The 25,550-nt window shown below is 42.1% G+C and overlaps 1 protein-coding gene across 1 annotated transcript in view; it reads right to left on the bottom strand.

The window, feature by feature from the left end:
• The window catches only part of Prkn (parkin RBR E3 ubiquitin protein ligase), a 1,200,313-nt gene that overhangs the window by 963,485 nt on the left and 211,278 nt on the right, over positions 1–25,550 (bottom strand). Inside the window, exon 2 of the mRNA XM_036169262.1 lies at positions 4,244–4,407. Within this exon, the coding sequence (XP_036025155.1) occupies positions 4,244–4,407 (164 nt within the window). The remainder of the gene's footprint in view (positions 1–4,243; positions 4,408–25,550) is intronic.

Genomic DNA, 25,550 nt, shown 5'->3' on the forward strand with positions numbered 1-25,550 from the left:
ACTCACTTTAACAACAGTTACATAGATTAGAAATGATTCACAGGATTTAGAAATGGCTTATAATGTTCCCTATAGTCACAGGTAAATGTTATTGACCATTACAGTAGCATCAATTCTTCCAATCACTATACATGCTTTACCACATCAGTTAATGTCAATGACAACTAGTTACAGCTTTTGAAAAACATGCAATGGCCATCAGAAAAAAACACTGCTACTTAAATAATTTTCCTTTTGGGGTATTATTATTAAAATCTAAACATCCCTGTTCTCAGCTCATATCTGTTGACAGCATAAAATGATGAAGGTTAATAATAATAAGATATACTTTTATATTTACTACAAGAATTCATATAAAGTAATAGTCTCCAAGTGTGTGTGCATGCCTCTGTGTGTGTGTGTGTGTGTGTGTGTGTGTGTGTGTGTGTGTGTGTTAGACATAAAGTATTGTTCAAAGAAATTCATGAACATTTGGGTGAATCCTACAAAACAACAAATTCCTATGTGTGGAAGTTTGAATAAGAATGACCTCCATGGGCTTGAATGCTTGGTCACCAGAGAGTGACACTATTTGAAAGATTAGGAAGTGTGGCCTTGTTGGAGGAAGTGTGTCCCTTGGGCTGGGCTTTTGAGTTTCAGAAGGCCCATTCCAAGCTCAGAGGCTCTCTTCCTGTTCCTGTGGATACGGCTGTGGAACTCACAACTTCTCCAGCACCATGTCTGCCTGCACACTGCCATGCTCCCTTCCATGATGAAAATGGACTAAAGCTCTGAAACTGTAAGCCAGTCCCAATTAAAGGCGTTCCTTTATAGTAACTGTTGTGGCCACAGTGTCTGTCTATTCACAGGGATAGAACACTGACTAAGACTACATGTAAATGAACAGTTCTATTTATTTTCTGTATGTGCTGAAAGTTAAATGCATCATTACTGAGAGAATACAAATGAAATAACTTCCCTATTAGCCACATTTAAACATGTACCTCGTGTTTTGGCTATGGTGGTTAATTTTGTGTCAACATGAGGAGCTTAGGGCACCTGGACAGAGCTCATTCTGGGTGTGCCTTGTGTTTCTGAACGACATCTATGTTTGGCTTGATGGACTGAGTAAGGAGACTTCCCTCCAGTGTGAGAAGGCCTTATTTTCCGCTGAGCATCTTCCTCTTCCTGCCTTTTTGCAAGGATATGGTTCTCTTTCTTGCCTTCAGACTTGAAATGAAATGTTGGCTTTCCCTGGAGTAAGCCGTCAACTAGAGCTGTGCCACTGGCTCCTGTGTATTGGACTGGAGCAGCGCTAGACAGCAGATCTGGGGACTTCTCGGACTCCTTAATGACAAGAGTCAATTTCTTATATTAAAGTGCTATAAATATATACATTGCTAATATATATCTGATATATGTAAAATACTAATAATCTGGCTAACCCTCTGCTGATATATAACAGTAAAGCATTTAGAATATATGCAATTAATTCTTCTCCAGAATCTCAATAGAGACCAAAGCCTCTCTTGTTTCAGCAGTTAATACAACTGTAAAGGTTACAGTTTGGGATACAAACAACTATACTAGAATTCATTTTCTTTGTATAATTTTTAATAATAAATTTACAATTATAAAGTGTGACTTGAGGAATTTTCACAGGTAGCTAGATCTAGCTGAGTAGAGAGGAGTGGCCTGTGATTCAAGTAGGTTTTGAGTACTCTGTTGCAAGAGCTGACAGGAAATCTTTACAAAGAAAAAAATAGGCATTTTTTTGTTTATTATAGTATGTAAATAGTTCACACACACATTCAATATGGTATAGCAAAATACACTGTTATCACTGCCTCCTTTTAACTTATTCTACATGGACTGATTGTGATTTCTCACAGGAGTCTTGCATTGAGATGACCTGAATTCACAGAGAGTGCTGAAGATGGCAGCCCGGATACCAGCACTGGTAACACCGGCACATATCTGTGCAGTGTTTGTATATGTAAGATCTTTATGGAAACAAACCCATTCCTTTTGTACAAAGTTGCAGCAAGATTTGGTCTCTTATTATTTCTGTCTTTAAAATGAGCATTCTGAGAAAAGAAACCAAATTCTCTAAATGTGTATAGTATATGTAAAAATCAATTTGCCTTAATTTGTTACATTAAAAACTAGACACAATCTGATGATTTAAGAGGTAGATGAAGATAAAGACACTGTTAGACTACCATACATATACTTGGCATGATATTATGTAAAGTGAAATAATCTTAACGAATGTGAAATTGGTTCATATATATTATATCTCTGTAGAAGTCAGCTATAGCACATGTGGTACAACATGACAGATGTCACTTCTCCTCCAAGAACTCTCCAGGTGGGCCTGCTTCCTTTCAGTGACAGGCTAAGCTGAGCACATTATGTACCCCTGTGTCATACTCCTTGGCATCACCTGTTTCCTTACCTTTTGGACCTTGTACCTCTCATCTAAAACATTACATACTAACTCTTTACTTTTACCAAATTCCCATTGCTTATAACAGCAAAGTTATAAAAACACTGTCTATGTATATGATGCATATGTGCATGCACAAACTCCCATGTGAGTGTGTGCATTTGCATGTATCCCAGCACACATCCTCACCTTCACCTTGGGAGGCTGAACTGTGCGCCATTGCTAATGACCTAACTGTATGTGGTTCTCCCAGCCAGTTTGTTCCAATGCTCTTTTAGTTCACTAGAACCCTAACCAGCTAAAGGGCAGACTCCATAAAGGTGAACTGAGCTGTGCCTTTTCATCCAGTCTCCTGAGAAGCCCCAAACACCGGGAGTTCAAAAAATGTTAATCAAAATAAGACTCTTGAATCAGTACCTAGATTTTTTTTTATAAAATCAGTCCTCTGCAACAATTAGTCTTCCTGAATAAGAAACAGCTAACTGTTATACTTGTCACACTACCTGGTACAGGAGCAGACTTTAGAATCTAAATGGTCTCAAAATAAACTTTATTTGGATTCAAGAAGCAGTTTTAAAACCATTTATTTGTGAAGGAAGCAATCTTAGGTGTAGAAGTTGGCAGGTACAACGAAAAGCTTTTTAGTTGACTGAAATAAAAAAAAAATTCAAAACACTTTTTAGCACAGGCACTTCCCTCATGAAAACAAATCACCTGAGAGCAAAGCACAGCAGTTTCTGCACAATGAGTGTGAGTCCCACCGCCATCAGCTGGAGCAGGAGAATGGCAGAAGTGATTTGCATTTCTATAGTTTCTTTGTATAACCAAATTCCAAAAGCATTTCACAAAGGCAGCAAATACCCTGGCCCACCAGAGAACTGACTGGACTGGGTAGTCTGAGGCCTGAGTACAGCACTGATCCCCACCCAGCTGCGAATAGGACCACAATTACACTGTACGCAGAGAGCACTTGCTTTTCCCCCTCCTCTAGTCACTGCCCTAGATGTGGCTCATATCTGCTGGCCTTTCCAACACACCACTCACTGTTCTCCAGTTCTAGGTGGAGGGCCTGCTCATCAGCTCCTAGCCAGTCCCTTACATGCCTACAAAACATACTGTTCCAAATGCACAAGATGCAAGAAGAAGAGGTTTTCATGGCACAAGCAGGAGCCAGACACCCAGGAAGCAACAGGCAGGAAGGCGGATCCCCAGTCTATTCAGCGCTGTGTCAGGTGCAAAGGCCAGGGGTCACTTTACCTAGGTCTGGATGTACCAAGATGGCCCTTTGCTGTGCAATCCTGATGCTGCCCATGGGCTGCTCAGAGCTCTGCATATGGGGCCTGGGCCAGTACCTGCTGTAGCCTAAGCAGCAGCTGTGACTGTCCTCCAGGGGTCACAGTCGGGTTATAAATCCCTCACGGAGCATGGGCTGAGCAGCCTGATTGGGAACAATTTGTTTGAATCCTTCTTCATTAAGATTCAAATGGAATAAGGAAGGTAAAAATTGAACAGACCCAGAAATTGTGCCTTGCTGCTCCTGCAGCCAGTAAACATTGATTCACTAAGCCAAACTCCGAGCTTCTCTTTCCCTCTCTCACCATGCTCACACTTGCTCCTCCAGTCCTTCCTGCTTGCTGTTCTAATGCATAATTAAGAAGGTCAGAATTAATGAAGCAGTGTGGAGTAAAGTTCAAGGAATCCCCAGGCACTATTTATTCTATTAGAGCTCAGGCCTGAATGTCAGATTGGCAGCGTAAGCTGCATGGGCAATGGGCCCTGCTGCATCCCAGGACCCATGCACCCAGGGAGACTCACCTGCACTGTCAGGTCATTCTGAAGCTCCTTCCCAGCAAAAATCACACGCAGCTGGTCAGCTGGAACCCCCTGTCGCTTAGCAACCACTTCCTTGAGCCGGAAGATGCTGGTGTCAGAATCGACCTCCACTGGGAAACCATGGCTGGAGTTGAACCTGACAAACACTAAACACAGGCAGAGAGAGAAGAAAGAGCATCACTCCATGCCCTTAATGGCCAGTGAAATGTCTCTGAAGACACATGCCCCTCACCTGCCCTCCAGTGAATGGCATATATTTTCTCTCATTTGTAACAGAGAACTTTATACCATAGAGCAGCAGTTAGAAAAAAATTGTCTTCCCAAGGTGCTTCCCATTCATACTCTTGTCAGTGACCTGCAAACCAAGATTGTACTGGGCCTTTGACAACCTTCCTCCAAAACTGAGGGAGTCAGTGGAATGCTTGCTTGATTGGAATCCTGAGATTCCCATGAGTTTATAGAATATTCTGCTCCAACAGATTGAACAAACACTCCCTCCACAGGGCCCTCTGCATAAAAATCAAAGGCAGCATGTTAATGTTACAGAAAGAAATGGAGGAAATGGAAGCCATAGTGTAGACAAGTGAGGAGAGCTTAGTACCCTTTGGTAGGGCTCTGGGCTCTGGATAAGCGTTTGGGGCTCCAGGCTCTATGAAGGAGTTCTGAACTCTGTTAAGTTAAATGGTTGTAGGCTCTAGGTAAGGACTCTGGGCCCTGTGTCAAGATTTTGTACTCTGTGCATAAAGATTTTGGCTCACAGGTGTCAGTGATTTCTAGAGAGATCTTAAAGTAACTTCATCTCTGCTGTTGGAACCACTCTCTTCATTAGACGCTGGCTAGAAGCCACAGCCTTCCCCACATCATCTTCTCCTGCCCTGTCAAAACATCTCCAGCATTTCTCATATCTACTTGCCCTTTCCAGCCACGAACCCTTTTCCCACTACTCCAAGGTAGGTTCTCATTAAATACTTCCCACATGTTCTTGTGCTGGGTGTGGAGATGCACGCCTTTAATCTCAATACTCCAAAGTAGAGACGCTGGATCTCTGTGAGTTCTCAGCCAGCCTGCTCTAAATAGCAAGTTCCAGGATAGCCTAAGCTACACAGAGAGTCCTTGTCTGAAATGAAAACATAAACAAACAAAAAAATACTTTCCAGATCCTTGCATTTAGTTTCTCAACTGTTTGTTGTTGTTGTTTTGGGTTTTGTTGGTGTGTTTGTTTTAGTTTTATAGTATATTCTTTTGTTTTTAATTCAAAACTTTCTTCAAAGTAGCATACTAAGTTTTAAAAAATGGTGTGAGACAGAGACAGGATCTTTCTAGTCAACTTTAGGACAGGAATCTCAATTCTTATCCTTGCCTGGGGCTCTGGTTCCTGGCCTGCTTTCTTATTATCACTTTAGTTTTATACAGCTGCCTGAAGACCATATGTGAGCATATGAACAAAACTCCAGTTCAGATACCTGCATGGAAGGGCACAAGGTCTTCCCATGGCTGGGCAAGCTGGGATAATTGCCCTACCCTTCTGTCTCCACCCAGAAAAGCTATATTACCCCCTTTTGGGGATCCCTGTTGGCAACAAATTTCTTGGGACTGTCTCCAGTTCTCCAGTTCCTCTCCTTGTGTAATAATAGAACAAGACAGTGCAGAGGTTCCTCCATCTTAGACTCTTGCTGAGGCCATTTTGAGTTTAACTAAGAATGTGATCTCCTTGATGGAGAATTCCACGGAAAACTTCCCAACTCTATCCTAGGAACCTGAGGTCAAGGTACCACAACTTATGCAAACCTCCCCTCCAGCTAAATGCTTATCATAGTAGCTTCTGTTAAACTGCTTGCTTGTACAAAACCATCCCCTGCAGCTGCCAAGAGGGATACCAGGATGTGGTTTCTGCCTTTAAAAGCGCCTTGATCTAAATGCCCAGGGCTATACTTGGGTCCCAAATACCTGAGTGTAGTCCTGGCCAGCTGGAATAAAGCCCTTCCATTGTCTATATACTGTGTCTGAATGGTCACCTCTGGTGAGCTCCTTGTGACATTTGTATCCTCTTTCTTAATCTCTTTCCTGTGAACCTAACATAAACTCTGGTCAAGGGCCTACTTTCCTGTTGTCGTGGCATTCACTTTCAGGTTCTCATGACAAAGGACCTGGAGCCTAGCCCAGTGTGGCTTCACTGGTTGTTTCCTTTAGGAAGCTATAGCCACCTGGAGGGAGAAGACCTCTCTACTATCAAGGACTCTGGCTTCTCAAGGATCAATATCATCATTATTATTATTTAACAAAGTGTGTTTTAATTGATTTCCCTCTCCCCTCACTCCCCCATTCTCCTTTCTGCTTTCACAGCTCATGGTCCTACTGTTCTCTGACTTCCTCAAAAACTCCTTTTTCCTTACTTGGTGTCTTTTCTAATATTTTAGGCTTTCTCCACATTTACACTCATTTATATGTATAAATGCATACATTACATGCTAGGATCTACATATGGGGGAAGACTATGTGGTTTCTATTTGGGTCACTTCACTTAATATAATACTTTACAAATCCATCCATTTTCCTGCAAATTTCATTTTTCCTTATGCTGAATAAAATTCCATTGTATATGTCAGTCATACTTCCATCACCCATTTGTCCTTTGACAGGCATTGAAGCATTAGAATTAGGTTCTAATTCTTTACTATTGTGAATGAAGCAGCAATAACCACAGACATGCCAGTGCCCCTGTGGTAGCGTCCAGAGTCTTGTGGCTTTGCCCAGCAGTGTAGGCCTGGGTTATATGATAGCTACATTTTTGCCAGATCCTTATTCATGCTCCTTCATGTTTGTCCTTACAAAACACCCTATGCCATTCTGGAAAACAGGCCTTATCAACATTATGTTCTGATCTCTCAATCCACTCAAATCCTTTAACGTCTCACCCTGTCTGCTGGGAAGGAAAATCCAAGATCTCCCTTATACCTCACATGGCACAAATCAATATTCCAGAATGTTCTCTGTTCACACATGCATTCTGCTGAACCAAAGAGTCTCAAAAAAACACATTGTGGAAATTTGTTATTAACAGTCTTTTATGTTTGCCTTCTACCCTCTATTCTTTCGATCAAATCCTGTCTACCTCTATGGTCCTTTCAAAGTGACCTCCTCCAAGAAGCTTCCTACCCAGGCCTCACCTGAAACTGCCTATTCAGGGTTCCAGAGGCATAGACTCGGTCTATCTCAGAACATGTGCCCCATCCCTCAAGGAAGCAGAATAGCACAGAAGTAAAAAATATCCTTCAGAAGTAGGAAGACCTACAAAGAATTTTTGTCACTCCTCTGCTGCTTAGGAGACTAAGTACAAATGTATCAATCCTCCTCTTAAAGTCTCACATTTGTGAACCTGAAAAATGAACAGACATTAGATGATGATTCGTGACACCCTGAACAATGTTCATGGTGCTTTGATAGTACACTTCAAGATTCATGGATAGCCATTTAAGTCTCCATTACACTCAAGGGCGGCACTAGTACTGACTAGTTTTTAACTCAACTGTGAGATGATCGGCTTACTAATACTTAGAATAAAATAATAACTACAGTGCCAGTACTAACTAGGCACTTATATATATGCCAGAGGTGCAGCCTTCTCTAAGCCCTCAGTGATCTGGTCAGCTCAGTGTCACTACCCAGTAGAGCAGTGCATGAAGCCCAGAGAACTGTCACTGCCTGTGGAAATCAGCTTCTTTGTCATAAAAATCAGAATAATATGCAGCTCATCCCAGTCCCAGAGTAGCTGCCCAGGACCTTATCGGAGGAAAAAGCATTCTCCTCTTTCTTGTGATGGAAAGGACTAACAACACTAGTGTGAAAGCTTGCTTCCTAATGTAGTGCTGTTATTACCTACACAGAAGAAAACAGGATAAGAAAGAAAAGGGAAAGAGTTAGGTTCTGAGAACAAGGACAATGGTCATGAGACCCAGTGAAATAGAAATGAGAGAGCAGGAGCACAGAAGACACAGAGCAGAAGACCTGGCATCTTTTAAATATCTAGAAATGCTGAGGACTAGAAGAATAAGAAATTCATGAAAAATACTAAATATTGAGAAAATGTGGCAGTTCTCTCTCTCTCTCTGTCTCTCAGTGTGATTTTATTCCACATCTTTGAAAACACAGGTGAAGACATAAAAATATATTGATACCTGTCATGGATGTATAACATCTCAGATCAAGACTCAAAGACAAGAATCCATCAGTTAAGTCACAGGACAGGAGGCTACAAGGGACAAGGGTCCACTTCTAAACAGTATTGTTTTTCCTACTGCTGTGAATACAGGTTTTAAAAAGACAACACCATGGGAGTGATGTAGGAGGAAGCTGCTGGAGAACTAGATTAAACGTACTGTAGGAATATATTAAAATTCCCAAGAGACTCTATGCCGATGTGTTTCCCAACAGTTCAAATCATGAAAATCCTACTGTAAATGCAAGCCTTATAAAGAAAATGAAGGGAGAGAAGCTGAAATAATAATAATGGTGAAATGAAACAACAAAAAATCTGTACAACTATTCAAATCATGTTTTATTAAGTGTTTATTGTTTTATAAGTAGTCTTAACTTCACTTTGCATAAATCATGAAAATTATATACAAATAGATACTTTTGAATAGTAAGTCTGTGAAACAAATTGGTTTTACAATAAAAATATCACCTAAATCTATTGTAGGTATTCAGTCAACTAAAATTCTTATGCGGCTAAAGGGAAACATCTTTTAAAAAGTGGACAGGTCAATAATCAAATGCCATGTGGAAATGCACCACATCCCATCTGTACAGCTCCTCAGCTCAGCCATGATTCCTGAGTGGGGAGGAGCAGGAAGCCTCAATGTTCCCCCTCATAGAAAGGAGGGATCTTTAGAACCAGTTAAACAGTGATCCAACTTCCAGCTCCTTCCTAATTTTATCATTTAGGACAAGTTGTCTGGCATCTCTGTTGCCTGTTATGCTAAAGGTCTGCCAATGGGATTAGGTACAACCTCCATGGCCTGTTTCAGATTTATTGCAATTGCATCTCAGAAACAGCCTGTAGGACAGACTGAACTGTCTAGAGGAGCTGGGACTAATTTTAAAGCCATATCCTCTGTTTGTGTTGAACTATGGCAGAGTACATGGGATTTGGGTAAACACTGGGCAAAGCAGACAGATTTTCCTCAGGTCTCATCAGCTCCATGGACCCAAATCTTCTAAGAAAAGATAAAAGGGAAATTTGGCTAGTCATCATTCTCTGAGATTTGATTATATATTAAAAGTTTACAGTTTGCTTTTTTTTCTTTAGTGCATTGTTGCAGAGTGAGAAATATGTGTCATACCACCTTCAACAAGTGACAATGGTGAGGTGGATTATCAATGGTCACTTTCTTTGAGACCTGGTCTCCTGTGTAGTCCAGGTTGGTCTCCAGCTCGCCATTCTCCACCTTAAGAGCTGGAAGAGCCTCTTTTTTTTTATCCCCTGTCACCTCTCACTAGCCTCCAGAAAACCTAGAGGACAAAGAAGGAAAAGGGAGTGGAGGGAGGACCACTGGGAGGTGGCCCATATAGTCAGCGCCTTCAAGGCTGTCTCATTTCCTAGCGTGGCTGAGCAGTTGTGTTCCTACTTGGGAATTCTACCTTGCACTGCGGATGGTAACATGACTTGGGTGACGCTCACTCACCCTCCCTAGGAATGGACTCTACCTACCCTGCATAATTCCATCCTCTCGTCCTCGCATATGTGATTGGTGCAGCAGCATGTACAGATCAATCAGCACCTGGCTTTCATTTCCCTAGATACTGATTATGGAAGACTAACTGACAGGAAATGCAGGCTGTCAAAATTTGGTGAAGAACTTTTGATGCCTGAGCATTTTAGCCAAAGGATTCAAACACCCAAGACAAAAAACTAACACCAGCATGTAACCGGGCTCTGTGCACCCACCAGGGCAAGACCTGGCCTCTAGGGAGAGTGCCCTACTCTCTGCAGGACTTGAGCTCTAACTATACCTGGTGAGTACCAAGAGCAAGTTCTGCCCCGGTAGTTAAAATTGCCTGGGTATTTCCAGCCGTCCCCTGTGAGTCTTTCCTGTTCCTCCTTTGAGAATTACCTCTAAGCCTAATAACTCTTGTTCAAAACAAGAAAATGAACAAACAAGCAAACAAACAAAAAACACATGTTCATATCACCTTTAATTGCTATCCTATTTTTCTGAATGGGAAATTTTGTTGAGAATTACTTACATTTCTCTTTTCCATTTGAAAAAAAAATAGATTGCTGCACAAACCTATTGTAGAAGACTGTTTATGGTAAAGCGATTGCCTTAGTATTTTCAATCTATCACCCCTTTTCTTGTATCATACACACCCTTCAGAGATGTTCCATATAGTCTGTTCTAAGATTTTTTTTCCCTTGGCATCTGCCACTACATCTTCCTGGTCTTTCCCTGTAGCACAGGGTGACTTCTGTAATTTCATTTTCTGGTTTCTCTTCCTTTGGTGTACCTGAAGATTTTTGGAATACCCATGGGCATTAGGGTGCTTCTTCTTTAGTATTTGTGTGTTGTCCCAATGGCTTTATCTAATACTGAGCTGTAACACAGCAGGAACCATGGACCCGACGCCTTTTGTGCAGACTTGCCAGATGGAACTCCAGACATCAGCATCTACTAGATCAAGGGTGTTCAGCCAACACCTGAGGTGCAGTAAAATGATGCTCTCCTCTTTTTTGAATATGGTTCCAGCACTTTGCATTATTGCCACTATCTCTGATTGGTTACTGCATTTTGTTAATTGCATCTATAGCACATTTTGCACCTTCGAACGCTCACATTCATCATCAATGCTGACTGTTTCAGAGTGCTGCAAGATTGCCTCTCTCTTCTCTGTGTCCCAGTCTCTGATTCACTGCCCACTGGCCAGACAGAAAATGTTCTTTTTGGAATGCAAATCAAAGCAAATGGCTCCCCTACACCTACTCTCCCTTGGTTCTCTTCTGCCCTTGAAGAAGAGAAGATCCCAGCCTTACTCAGGTAACAAAGCCCTCATGGTCAGCCTCCGGCAACATCTCTAAGCTCCTGTAAACCACTCTTAAGCTTGGCCACCAGGCTCTAGCCATAGACATTTATCACCCTGGAAGCACTTTAGTTTGTCTTAGTTTGGGGTTTTTTTGTTTTTGTTTGTTTGTTTGTTTGTGTTTGTTTTTGCCTCCTCAGACGAAAAGGCTTTAGTATTAATAAAGTAAAACTGGTTTCAATCCTAATTGCTTACATTCATTCTTCCATAAAGTAAAGTAAAGGCACGTACATGGAACTCTATTCTTATATTTTGTAATATACTTCCAGTGACTAAAATCTAGATTGAGAAATAATAACAAGGGGAACTGAGAGATGCTCAGCCATTAAGAGCACTGGTTACTCTTCCAAGGACCCAAGTTCAATTCTCAGCACCCACATGGTAGCTTAAAACCATTTGTAACTCTAATTCCAGGAGATCTGATGCCCTCTTCTGGCCTCAGTGGTCACTAGGTATGCACATGGTACACAGGCATGCATACAGGCAAAACACCCATACACATATAAATAATTGATTAATTAATCAAAAATAATAACAAGGAATATGTATGTATAGTCATTTGTATATGTATGCATATTTATACATGCAAGTCAACAACTCTGTGAGGGAGCATAAGTATAAGATTATATAGTATGTATTTGAATTTGACTGTGATATCTTAGTCTTAAGGAATAATTATAAAGGAAAATACATATATATTTATACACATATGATTTATCCATGCATATTTTATAAACTTAGATAAGTGAATTACCAGTTTCATTACTCTATTTGTAACAGGTCAAGACAGTGCAGAGGTTCTTCTATTTTGTCTTCTTGCTGAGGCCATTTTAGGTTTAACTGGAATTTGTTCTCCTTGATGGAGAATTCATGGGAAATTAGCAAATTCTATTTTAAAAGCCCAAGGTCCAGATACCCCAGTCAGATGCCAGGATTCAGTTTTTGTCTTTAAACACCCTGTGCTATGGACACTCACTCAGAACTACACTTGGGTCCTGAATACCTGAGTGTAGTCCTAGCCAGCAGAAGTAAGTACTTTCAATTGGCTATAAACTGTATCTGAGTGGTCATCTCTGACATGTTCCCCTTAACACTACAGCTTTTAGTCAGAAGCCAGGAACAGCCTGTGTCATACTGGGCAGCAAATATAAAGGTAGCAAAGACACAGTGCTGGGCTAAGTGAAGCAGGAGGCTGAGTCTAGGAGAGTTTGGTTCTCTCCTGAGAAGGGCAATCCCAGTAGGAAAAGAGACAGAAACAGAATGTGCAAATTCAAAACAACAAAATGCCACCCCTCCATGTGGCTAACCCCTCAGCAGTCAGTGAGAGGAACAGCTGTCCAAAGGGGCAGAGCACAATCCCTGGCCTTGAGCACACACATGGTGAGTTCCCGTGTGCACAGAGAACCAGAGACCAACTTCAGTGGAAGAGCCTGACAAACAGTCCCTTGGCCAGGGGAGGGGGCCAGGAGGAATGGAGCTGCTGAAAATCGCCCTTTCTGCTGTGGCCTCCTCCTGAAATCCTATGGCCCTAGTTTATAAAGAATGTCAGATAAAATCCAGCTGCTAAGCATTGTGAAAACATCTGGCAACAACTCAAGTTCTTCAAAGCAAGAAAGAAAACCCCGAAGAGATACAGCAACTAAACCCGGCGGTGTTATTCTGGATGAGACCTGGGGACATCCAGAAACAGTGGTAAAAGCTGAAGAAAGACAAATAAATAAGACTAAAGTTAGAAACAATGTACAAACAGCACATTCCTGATAGTAATTAAGTTATTAAAAAACACTGGAAACAAGAGCTAGAGAGGTGGCTCAGTGGTTAAGAGCTATAGCTACTTTTACAGAGGACTAGGGTTCAATTCCCCATATGCACAGGGCATGTCACAAAGTCTGTAACTCTACTTCAGGGGCTTTGAGACCCACTAGCCTTCATGGGATGGGTACCAGGTATATACACAGTATACAGATATACACCCAGGAAAAACATTCATATACATAAAATGAAGTAACAATAATAAAACGTTTTAATAAAACTGGAACCGAGATGTGGCATACATCACAATTCCCTACTCTACCTTACCTTTGCTTTCCTTCTTCTGTAAAACTTGAAGTATTCTAAAATAAAGGCATTTAAAATAAAACAGAAGGTGTAGGCTAGGATCTATTAAATGAAAGCTTTTTTTTTTCCACTAAAGTATAATCAAAGTATTTCCTCTGAAAATGAAAGAAACAGCTGTCATAGGGGAGGAGACAGAGTCCCCTCATCAGTCACAATGTCTATGAAACAAGTACAAGATTACAAAACATTTCAAAGAACCAGAAAAGTAGGGTGCGTTCTCGAGAGAGAAGGCAGGCGGCTGAAGGAACCCCCACGTGGCTCTCTCGTTTTGTACTGGAAAGACAAAAGCAATCAGTCTTTTAACATACAGACTATTTAAAGCAGTTTCTAGGATTATCCTCAATTAAGTAAAACAAAAATAATCTTGTAGCAAGTGGAAAGTAAGAGCAGACACAGGCAGCAATGGAATTATTAAGCAAGCAAATGGGAATTTTATGTACTAAAACTATAATATTCTGGACCAAAGACATGTTGGAAGAATTGAACGACCGTGGAGAGGAGGCACAGAGGAGCCTGAAATGAGTGGGGACCAGAAGAGACAGGAGGGATTGGTGAGGTGACATCACATGACCTTGCTTGTGCTGTCACCACATGGAAATGTGAGAGCTTGTACATCACCCCTGCCCCGCCGCCACTCCTCCATGGCTGAGTTAGAAGTGCTTTGCACCTCCCATGGCCATGCATACATATCTCTTCAGGCTCAACCCCTAAGAATTTCACCATGGCCCTGATGCAATTGTTTCACATCCTTATGTCCACCTGACTTTGCACAGACCTCCCCCGCTCTTTAATTCTCCTCATTTCTTGAGTGAATTTGTCCATGTTCCTCCTTAATATCTGACTAGCATTTACATTACAAGATGAAGAACAGAAGGCAGGGAACACAATTAAGAATCTATCTAACAAGAGGTGTGTGCTGTGGCTGAGATCCTAGCCTCAGGGACTCAAGTCTGGCCTGGGCTTCAAGTCTAGCTCCACCCTCCTTTGTCACCTCTGTAACAGAGAACACAGCTACTGTCCCTCAATCAATTCTGAGTCAAACAGGAGATAACAGGAATTACTTTACATGGTGGTTGTGATGATTCAAGAAATTAATACAAGGAAAGTAAGATCCTGCCTAGTATGTGCTAAATTTCAGTAGTTAATTTGCTTTTACTTGAAGCCCACCGTAAGTCTTAAGAGTAATTGTGTTTCTCATGTCAACTGCACAAGATTAATGTTTGGATAGCTGAAAGCTGCACCCTTTCTCCAGAGAGAAGCCTCTCTGCTGGTGTTCTAGTCCCCTGTGCTGTAGAGACTCCATAATTGATCTCAATGACTGTGGGGTACTGGTTGTGGCATCTTCTGCTCAGACACAGCTCTCTATTTACAACGTGCTTGTATAGACACTATCTTGGCTAATTTTCCCAAGAGCATTGAGAGATAATTGGGACAGTGTTTACTATTCTTACCTACAAGATGAATAAAGAGGAAGAGCAGCTTGCCTGTTGTTTACAAGGAGAACTGAAGCAGGCATCCTAGGGCTCTCAATCTCTTGCCTCTGTGAGGATAACTTCCACACTGAACTGTTAACCCTGGCCTAAGAGGACAAGGGAGAGCAAGTAGGCCTCCCACCTCTGAGTGCTCACATACCCTCCCACAAAATCCAGTAAGCTTGAAAACATGTTTATGGTTGATATGTTCAGCGACCTCTCCCTGTTCTCTCAGGTATCTCTAATGCACCACTGCAGGCTGACTAAAAGGACAACTTATATCATTGGTTAGTAAGAAGTCCCAGGAACCTACAGTAGACTTGTTTAGCTTCACAGTAGGGTTAAGGCTGGCACTAGGAAGGGTGTGTTTCCTCAACTCAGACTACTTTATGCCATTCAAGTTGGGTTCTTATGAGTTCAGACAGAAGGAAACAGTGATGGGGATGTCCACCATATCAGCTCTTCTACCTCTGGTAATTACCATGGAAGGGCATCATCCTCAGACAGAGTCCAGACGAACAGAACTAAGACTATTGTTTATAATACTAATGAGAAATTATGTATTTCATCCAGGAAGAAAACTCCTGTCAAAGTTCCTTTCCTTATCCAATCTGCCTTCCCTCTACCTTCTAACCTCCATCCATCCACCTACACCTCCAACCTCTATCTCCTATCATCTACCCTCCATCTTCCACCCTCATCCATGCATCCATCCTCGATCCATATACACCACACCACTCACTCATCAATATTCTTACCCACTGTGGAGTAACATTTCAAACATAACACAACAGGGATTCAGATATTTTTATGACAAATTAATATTGGTTGGAAGACCAATTTAAAAGCAATTAGCTCTACTAATCATGTCAGAAGGAAAGAATTTTCTATAAATTTCTTCAGTCAAATATATAGTGTCAAGGCTTTGATAAAAATATTTAAAGTAAGATAAAAATATTTATAAGTATTATATGGGCAAAGGTATGTTAAATGTATGGTATTTCTATTTTTTCCATCATTTTCTAATGTATCAGATTTAATTAAATGCTTCTAGCATGAAAATAAATGAATTCTGATCTTTCTGAGATCCATTTGATACACTTCCCTGAAAGTGAACAGGTAAATGATTTATATCAGTGTTTTAAAAATAAGTGGTTTATAATTATTTTCAACAAAATTAAAGGTGTACTCAATTTGCTTAGAAACTATTTGGTAGACAACTGGTATATTTATAATGAAGAAAATTACTAAATATCTTTTATTGTTATATTGTAAGTTTTATACATTTAAAGAGTGAAATGATGACATAATAAAACCTATTTTCACATTTAATCCCTATATACTTATTAACATGTGCTTACAACAACTATAGAAAACAAATGGAAAAATAGGATGATGATGAGCCCATCTTATTACATCCATAGGTAAGATATCTATGTATAGATCCATCTTACAAATTAGGGCAAGGGAGAAGCCAAGGTTCAGGAAGATGGCTCAGTGGATAAAAGAAATGCCATGCAAGTATGAGGACCTGAGTGTGGGTTCCCAGAACCCACATAAGCCAGCTGGTGGGATGCACACCTGTAACCTTAGTTCATCTACAATGAAAAGGGTGTGGAAACTGACTGGACAAAAGAAGAAATGCTTTCATTATCAAACTTGGGGGGCAGTTACAACCTGCGTCCTGAGTCAGATCTGGCCACCTATCCTCTATAAGCCAATGAAAAGAGCCAAATTAATAAAAAGCAGAAAAGGAGAGATATTCAATGTGGCCATATTAGGATGAGGGACAAAGAGAACAGGCAGAACCCTCAAATCTCTTTCAGGCCCTGAAATGAGATCAATGTTTAAATAAAGGGGGCCAAGGATGTGCACATCTAAGCAGTCACTAGAGGTGTGGTTGTGCCCACCACTGACCCATCATTATCTTGGATTAAGTTTCATTCTGTAGGATCCTGTGACATCTCTTCTGGGACACAAGGCCCCCTCTGGTTGGCACCTTTTCCTTCTCCCAGCAGGAGAATTCTTTGAGGTCCATTGTCCCAAAGGCTGTCAGGTTGACAGACAGGCACAGACTGTGTCTCTTTTGCCAAAGTCAGTTTCACTTTGAGAACTGACTTTAGGACTAGAATTAAATCTTGCTATGTGGACAAGCGGGAAAGTATGAGCCATGACAAATAGGGTGACTGCAGTGCAAAGTCTTGCTGGCAAGTGCAACAGAAACAGAGTCAACCAATAAGAAACAGACCATTTCCACAAATTACTAAAATAACAGCAATGAAGAATAGATCACTGCACTTCTGAATCTCACTAAAAGCATTTTAACATTTTATGGCAATACCATATTCTCTTAGCCTAGTCATTCTTATATTAACTTAAAATGTTCAAAGAAGTACATGGCTCTGCTACTTTTATGGTATAAATGGGCAGAAGAGTTTGAAGATTACTGGCTAATATGAACAGAGGCTAAATTTACCATGTAACTTATCAATATAAACACAGAAATAACAAACCTGACTGTAAGCATCAATTGGCAAGGCCAAGTATTCAGTTATTGATGCAAAAGAGACCACACTGTGATGGAGTTTTGCTTTAACCATAGATGAAATAATTTTCAGAAGTAAATTTATTCCTCCTTATTTTCATATTGAAAATTTTCAAGCAATTTTGAAATTTCATTCGCATTAACAAAATGTTTGTAATAGTCAAGAAAAACAGCTCCTCAGACATGAGTACCTCATGGAAAAGGCATGGCTAAACTGCCCCAGTGTGTATCTTTCCCTCTTGGACACTGCAGTTCACCAACTGTGAATGCAATTAATGCGAATTTTGCTCTAGTTTTCTTTTATGGCTGTCATGCTAGCAATGTGTTAATTTATTTGCTACACATAAGTTTTCTGTGTAATTTAAACACATATAATTAAATAAGTTTATTGAGAAAAATAAGAGTAAATAAATGTCACTGTGAGCCTATATAATGATCAACTTATGAATTCAGTATTTATAAAGCTGTAGTACAAAGACAGCACTACATGGGTCAACACCAGCAATACAGGCGGAACAGTGCAGGTACAGGTGGGACAGTGCGGGTACAGGTGGGACAGTGCAGGTACAGGTGGACCAGTGCGGGTACAGGTGGAACAGTGCGGGTACAGGCAGGACAGTGTGGGTACAGGCGGGACACTGCGGGTACAGGTGGGACAGTGCGGGTACAGGTGGACCAGTGCGGGTACAGGCGGGACACTGAGGGTACAGGAGGGACAGTGCGGGTACAGGTGGGACACTGAGGGTACAGGTGGGACACTGCGGGTACAGGTGGGACACTGCGGGTACAGGCGGGACAGTGCGGGTACAGGTGGGACAGTGCGGGTACAGGTGGAACACTGCGGGTACAGGCGGGACAGTGTGGGTACAGGTGGGACACTGCGGGTACAGGTGGGACAGTGCGGGTACAGGCGGGACAGTGCGGGTACAGGTGGGACACTGTGGGTACAGGTGGGACAGTGCGGGTACAGGTGGGACACTGAGGGTACAGGTGGGACAGTGTGGGTACAGGTGGGACAGTGCGGGTACAGGTGGGACACTGAGGGTACAGGTGGGACAGTGTGGGTACAGGTGGGACAGTGTGGGTACAGGTGGGACACTGCGGGTACAGGACACTGCAGGTACAGGTGGACCAGTGCAGGTACAGGTGGGACACTGAGGGTACAGGTGGGACAGTGTGGGTACAGGTGGGACAGTGCGGGTACAGGACACTGCAGGTACAGGTGGACCAGTGCAGGTACAGGTGGGACACTGAGGGTACAGGTGGGACAGTGTGGGTACAGGTGGGACAGTGCGGGTACAGGTGGGACACTGAGGGTACAGGTGGGACAGTGTGGGTACAGGTGGGACACTGTGGGTACAGGTGGGACAGTGCGGGTACAGGTGGGACAGTGCGGGTACAGGTGGGACACTGCGGGTACAGGTGGGACAGTGCGGGTACAGGTGGGACACTGTGGGTACAGGTGGGACAGTGCGGGTACAGGTGGGACACTGAGGGTACAGGCGGGACAGTGTGGGTACAGGTGGAACAGTGCGGGTACAGGCGGGACAGTGCGGGTACAGGTGGGATGGTGCGGGTACAGGTGGGACACTGAGGGTACAGGTGGGACAGTGTGGGTACAGGCGGAACAGTGCGGGTACAGGCGGAACACTGCGGGTACAGGTGGAACACTGCGGGTACAGGCGGGACAGTGTGGGTACAGGTGGGACACTGTGGGTACAGGTGGGACAGTGCGGGTACAGGTGGGACACTGTGGGTACAGGTGGGACAGTGCGGGTACAGGCGGGACACTGAGGGTACAGATGGGACAGTGCGGGTACAGGTGGGACAGTGCGGGTACAGGTGGGACAGTGCGGGTACAGGTGGGACAGTGCGGGTACAGGTGGGACACTGCGGGTACAGGTGGGACAGTGCGGGTACAGGTGGGACACTGTGGGTACAGGTGGGACAGTGCGGGTACAGGCGGGACAGTGCGGGTACAGGCGGGACAGTGTGGGTACAGGTGGGACACTGAGGGTACAGGTGGGACAGTGCGGGTACAGGTGGGACAGTGTGGGTAGAGGTGGGACAGTGCGGGTACAGGTGGGACACTGAGGGTACAGGTGGGACAGTGTGGGTACAGGTGGGACAGTGCGGGTACAGGTGGGACAGTGCGGATACAGGTGGAACACTGCGGGTACAGGGTACCCATCACTGACAGTACTCTTAGAGTAAAAAACAACAGACTGTGTTTTCAGCTCACTCACCAAACCCACTATTAATGGTTAACCAGATGATGAGTCAGCTAGTAAAAGGGAGACTTATAAATTTGTCCTTAAAGTGTAAATTCAAAACTACTTGCAAACATAACCTCTAACTTCAGAGCAAAGTTTCCAGCCATGGCAGTTGGACACTTCTTCAAATAACTAGCCACAGAGCTATTGTCTTCCCCAGTAATTTTAGTCTTAGATGTCTATTCACGGGAAATTAAAACTGTCTTCATGTTAAAAATGAGTGTGTGAATGTGCTTTCCAGCATGCTCTTAGTATTCAGGAGGTAGAAACCACTCAGAGCCCGTCGCCTGGCAAGTGGATAAATGGATACTTGTGATATAAATACACAGTGTATGTTGTTTGCCTTTAGGAGGTAAGTCACTGACTCATAACAGTACCTCTATGAACCTCAGGAACATTATGCTCAATGAAAGAAACAGGGCAGAGAAGTCAATCTCTTGTATTGTGCCATTCATGTTAAATGTCCAGAACAGGCAAACCTGGAGGCAGAGACGGCCACAGTGAGAGCCTTAGGAATAACTCCATTTATTCCGCATTGAGAGAAGTGAGTGACTGATGAAGGGCAGAGACACCCTTTAAGGGTAATGAAAATACTCTAAAGCACTGGATGTGGTGCCACACAACTGTAATCTCAGCACTCTGAGGGGAAGCCAAAGAGTCACAAGTTCAACACCAGCCTGGCTACATAGTGAGTATGAAGTCAGACCACTGTAGAGGAGACTCTGTTCTAAACAAAAGTAAGAAGTCTGAATTGATGGTGACGATAACTGGAAAGCTGGAGCACTGAACACTGGTGACTCTAACGTCATTTTAAAAGGGGTGAATGTTGTACAGAACTGCTTACTGACTGTTAGAGCAAGTGAGTTACAGCCAAGTGAGGCATATTATATTTTCCTGCCCATATCCTAAGACAAGCAAATGTCTGCCAACCACTGCTGAAATTCTTGGTGGACTTGACCCCACTGAGTGTTCTGTAATAAAGCAGATGAGTGTCATACCTTCATTTAACTGTCACTCTACTAGCACAGAAGCCTGCACGTGTGAGGGCTCGCACAACTTGGAAATGTCATCTTTACACCTTTGTGCTTGCTTTCATGACCTAGCAAAGATTGCTGTTGAATATCTCAGAGTTGCAATACCTCAGACTTCTGTAAGAACGAAGAAGGGTGTTTTAATGGCATGAAAAGAGGAAACACATATCTCAACATTTAATACAAAAAAGTTCTCTCAAATTACTCACACTGTTCTAATGTTCATGTGCTCTGAAATAAATATGAGTAGGATTTAGACAGAATCATTGGAGACATAAAATGCATTAACTCACCAATAAATATTTACCAAATAAGTAATTATGTGTTAGCCAAAGTGATGGAAAATGATGTCACTGAATGAATAACATAGCCTGGGGACAGAGATGTTAAAATGGAACTTGAAAATGGTACAAGAATGTGATGTACACTATATTCAAGCTTGTGTGGAGCACAGAAAATGCTCTGAGAAAGGAGAGGTAGTAGTGAAAAACTGGAGTCCAAATATCCATAAAGCCTCACTTAGGACTGATATGGGGGAAGAAAACATGCCAGAGGTACCTCTATTTTTACTGCCATAGACTATAGTCTGCTTTACTAATTATGCTCTTAGAAATCACAACACATCCTTTAGGCACAAGGTTGTCAGTTGTGTAGGAATGTATTTCTATCAGTGAGCAAAAAGACAGTTGGTCTGATGTGGTCATGGGAATGTGCTGCTCCTTGAAGCTTTTAACAGGCTGAGCTTTCTCTCCCATGAAATGATTTCAACATTAAAGCAATGTGTTAGCAAACAAACAGTATCCTGGCCATCACACACACTCAAGTGTGAATGAGAATCACTGAAAACAAGCTGTGTCTGCAGACTGCTGACTGACAGAACAGCAGTGCTGGGGGCAAGCTAGAATGTTGCAGGTCCAGTGGCCAGTTGCTTTATCTTGGGCTAGTTCTACCCCTCCTGAACAGGCATCTCTGTGTTTGTACTAACATTTTGTGACAATAGTGTAGCAGGAATCTTAAAAGGTCTTGCCAGTTCCTCAGCTGATCCTGTTTCCTCAGACTGGAAGCCTCTTAGTCCTCACCTGAATGGATCTCAGCCAAACTGCTACTAGTAGCCTAAAAGCTTAACCAGACTCTAGTTCCAAGTTTTCATGCCTTATATACCTTTCTGATTTCAGACATCACTTCCTGGGATTAAAGGCATGAGTCACCAGGCCTGGCTATTTCCAGTATAGCTTTGAACTCACAGAAATCCAGATGGATCTCTGCCTTCGGAATGCTAGGATTAAAGGCGTGTGTGCCACCAATTTCTGGCCTCTGTATCTAGTTGCTGTTCTGTTCTCTGACCTCAGATAAGTTTATTAAGGTGCACAATATTTTGGGTAACACAATATCACCACACAATAGATAAAAACATTTTGGGATCTATTAACAGACCATTAGCATCTACCAACCCCAAAGCTAAGAAGGTTATCAGATAGCATCTTGAGCCTATCGAAAAGCCCCTCCCCCATCTTGCTGTCCCTGCCTTTTGGATGTACCCACCATATAACGTAAACCTTACTCTTGGGTTATGGTCAAATGCTTCAGAACAACCCCTTGTTCCCTTTAAGATGGGAGCTGTGGCTTGTGTAGACATCTGTATATGTCACTTAGGCCCTTGGCTGCAGTTTCCTCCATTATTAAACTAAGACTGTCTTCCCAACTTACTTCAAATGATTCCATATTGGACAAGCATAGCAGAGATGTTGAAGATTATTCAAAGGAAAACTAGTCCATTAAGTTCTTTTAATAGTAACGCTGCACAATAAGCAACAGAACCCAAACCTTGCTCCTGAGAGACCATTCTCTATGGGTCCCTAAACTTTCTATAGTCACCTTGGTGCCTCCAAGTTAGACTGCCTTTTGGAGGATGTTTGTACAGAAAACTTCCTCAGAAAACAGAGGCAGTGTTTTTAAAGATCCAGCTTTCCCAGCTTGGGTCCTCTTCTTCAACATTAGGCACTGTGTGTGGAGCTGCCATCAGAGCCTCCCCCCTTTTTGGTTTTTGGTTTTTGGTTTTTTAAGACAGGGTTTCTCTGCCTAGAACTTGCTTTGTGGAACAGGCTGGCCTCGAACTCACAGAGATCCACCTGCCTCTGCCTCCCAAGTGCTGGGATTAAAGGTGTGTGCCACAACCACCCGGCACCACCAGACCCTCTTAACATTGTCCCATGGAACCTGACTCAGAGGATGACGATAACTGTTATTAACTATCAACTCCCTTCTCTCTCAACTCTGTGTCTTCATCTTCTGCCAGCCTGTGTGAGGCGTGGTGGGTCTGGAAGGTAAGTGAGGGGCTCCTGACACTATCTCTAAGTTCAGCATCACATTTTCAAAATGAGCTGCTTTTGACTCAAAACATATTGTAAAAATAAAATAAAAATGAACACTGGTCAGAAATCAAATGCAAGTCTTTCTTTTAATAAAAAATTATTTTGTCATGTCCTTTTCAAAATAAGAACACAATACCTTATTTAAGCTTTAAAATGTTTGTTTTCTCAAGAAGCATGTTCCATAAAGAAGATTCTAACAGTCCTTGTGTCACTTTGAAAAGTGTAAGTGCTGTTTTCCTTTCACTTTGAAAATCTGTGGATGCTGATTAGGAGAGGACAACATTATTTTCACACCTAAGATGTAATATGAATTGAGTGTGTCTCAGTCAGGAATCTCCTGCTGCATACATAGAGACACAGTGAACACTAAACACGTGAACTTTGAAAAGCACTGCATATCAGTGATAAAGCTTTTTGTTCATCACTCTTCTGGGCTTTTAAAATCATTTATCATAATTTTATTTTCATTTCTGAAGAAAACTATGAAATCTGACATGATTTCCTTAAATAGCACAACACTTGCATACACAGCAGAATAAACTTTCAAAGTCATGTCTTATTTCATTGAAAAATCCATCTATCCTGCCCTCTTTACCTCTCCTTCCATTGCCCTCCCTTGGCCCCTCCCCCTACTACTTGCCCTTCCCCTTTCTAAATGGTCTGCTGTGGGGGTAGGGGCAGGGGCAGGGGCAGGCAATGGTTTTCAATCTGTGTGACAAAGCCTCATTCAGCATGCTCTCACCCCAACTGACAGGCTACTCACCCCAGAATCCCCCAACTTCTCCAACAATGATGATGTTATCACCAGTTAACCTGCAGATTAGCCTGTCATCCCAAGTATCACTTTAATAAATACAGCAAAGAAAAGCTAGTGGGTGGTCAGAGCATTTATGCTCAATCTTTCATGTGCTCTAAGAAGTGAACTGCCTTATCTCTCAGCCACTCTCAATTTGACACTATTAAACACATCAGCTGTGTTTGGATCTTCTTACAGAATGCTCCTTCATTACAGAACATTATCATTAACTTGCAAGACAGGCTTAAAGCTTTAGCAAGTTTTCAGTTCTTATCACAGGTCCATCTACCATAATAGTGATTTTGTGCTTGCCTTTAAAGGGCACTTCTAGAAATCTATTATGTTGTTCTTTACACTATCAATATGAATTCATACTATTAACTCACAGAACTCTGAATTCTTATTCAGAAATACACAAGTAGGTCTCATTTTAGTGACACAAAGCCCCCCAAACACTGCTAGTTTCATCCTTCCAAAGTGCAGAATACAGCCATTTTAATGTATTCAAGGATGCACTATCATCGTTGATTAGTCCCAAATGTTTTATCAGCTACCCCAAAAACTTCCATTCCTCAAATCATTTCATATCTTTTCCTTCTCTTAACCACTCACAATCATTTATCAACTTTCTCTTTCTACTGATTTGTCTAGTCTGTGCATGTCATATAAAAGTAGTTATGGAATACATGACCTTTTGTTGTGGAATATTAATTTAAGATGTGTTACACTCGTTTATGCTATGGAACATTTGTTTAATAATGCAAAGATGTGTTGCATTCTTTTATGCTACATTTGTTTAACTCTGTATATCTGTGTTACTTTGCCTGTCTAAACACCTGATTGGGCTAATAAAGAGCTGAATGGCCAATAGCAAGGCAGGAGAAAGGATAGGTGGGGCTGGCAGGCAGAGAGAATAAACAGGAGGAGAAATATAGGAGAAGGAGATTGAGGAGCAAGAAAGAAGAAGGAGAGGAGGACATCAGGGGCCAGCCACTCAGCAACACAGCCAGACACAGAATAAGAAGGAAAGATATGGTATACAGAAATAGAGAAAGGTAAAAGCCCAGAGGCAAAAGATAGATGGGATAATTTAAATTAAGAAAAGCTAGCAAGAAACAAGCCAAGCTAAGGCCAGGCATTAATAAGTAAGAATAAGTCTCTTTGTGATTATTTGGAATCTGGTGGCAGGCCCCTCAAAAGAGTAAAGAGTAAATGTAATAAAACAAACAACAATAATCTTTTATGTCAGGCCTCTTTCACTTAGCCCAGTTTTCAAGGTTTATCTACATTATAACATGAGTCTGTTGCTGTGGGATAGTTTTTCTGTATGCTGTGAATATATGTTCCTATCATTAGTTAATAAAGAAGCTCCTATGGCCTATGGCAAGGCACAATAGAGCCAGGTGAGAAATCCAAGAGATATATAGGAAGAAGAAAGGCAAGGTCAGAGCAGACACTTTGAGCTGCTGCCTGGGAAGCAAGATGTTATGGTACATAGGTAAAGCCATGGAACATGTGGTGATATATAGATGGATAGAAATGGGTTGAGTTAAGTTGTAAGAGCTAGCTAGTGATAAGCATGAGCCACAGGCCAAGTACTTTGTA

The sequence above is a fragment of the Onychomys torridus genome, chromosome 19 (assembly GCF_903995425.1).
Source record: "Onychomys torridus chromosome 19, mOncTor1.1, whole genome shotgun sequence".
Classification (NCBI taxonomy): Eukaryota; Metazoa; Chordata; class Mammalia; order Rodentia; family Cricetidae; genus Onychomys; species Onychomys torridus.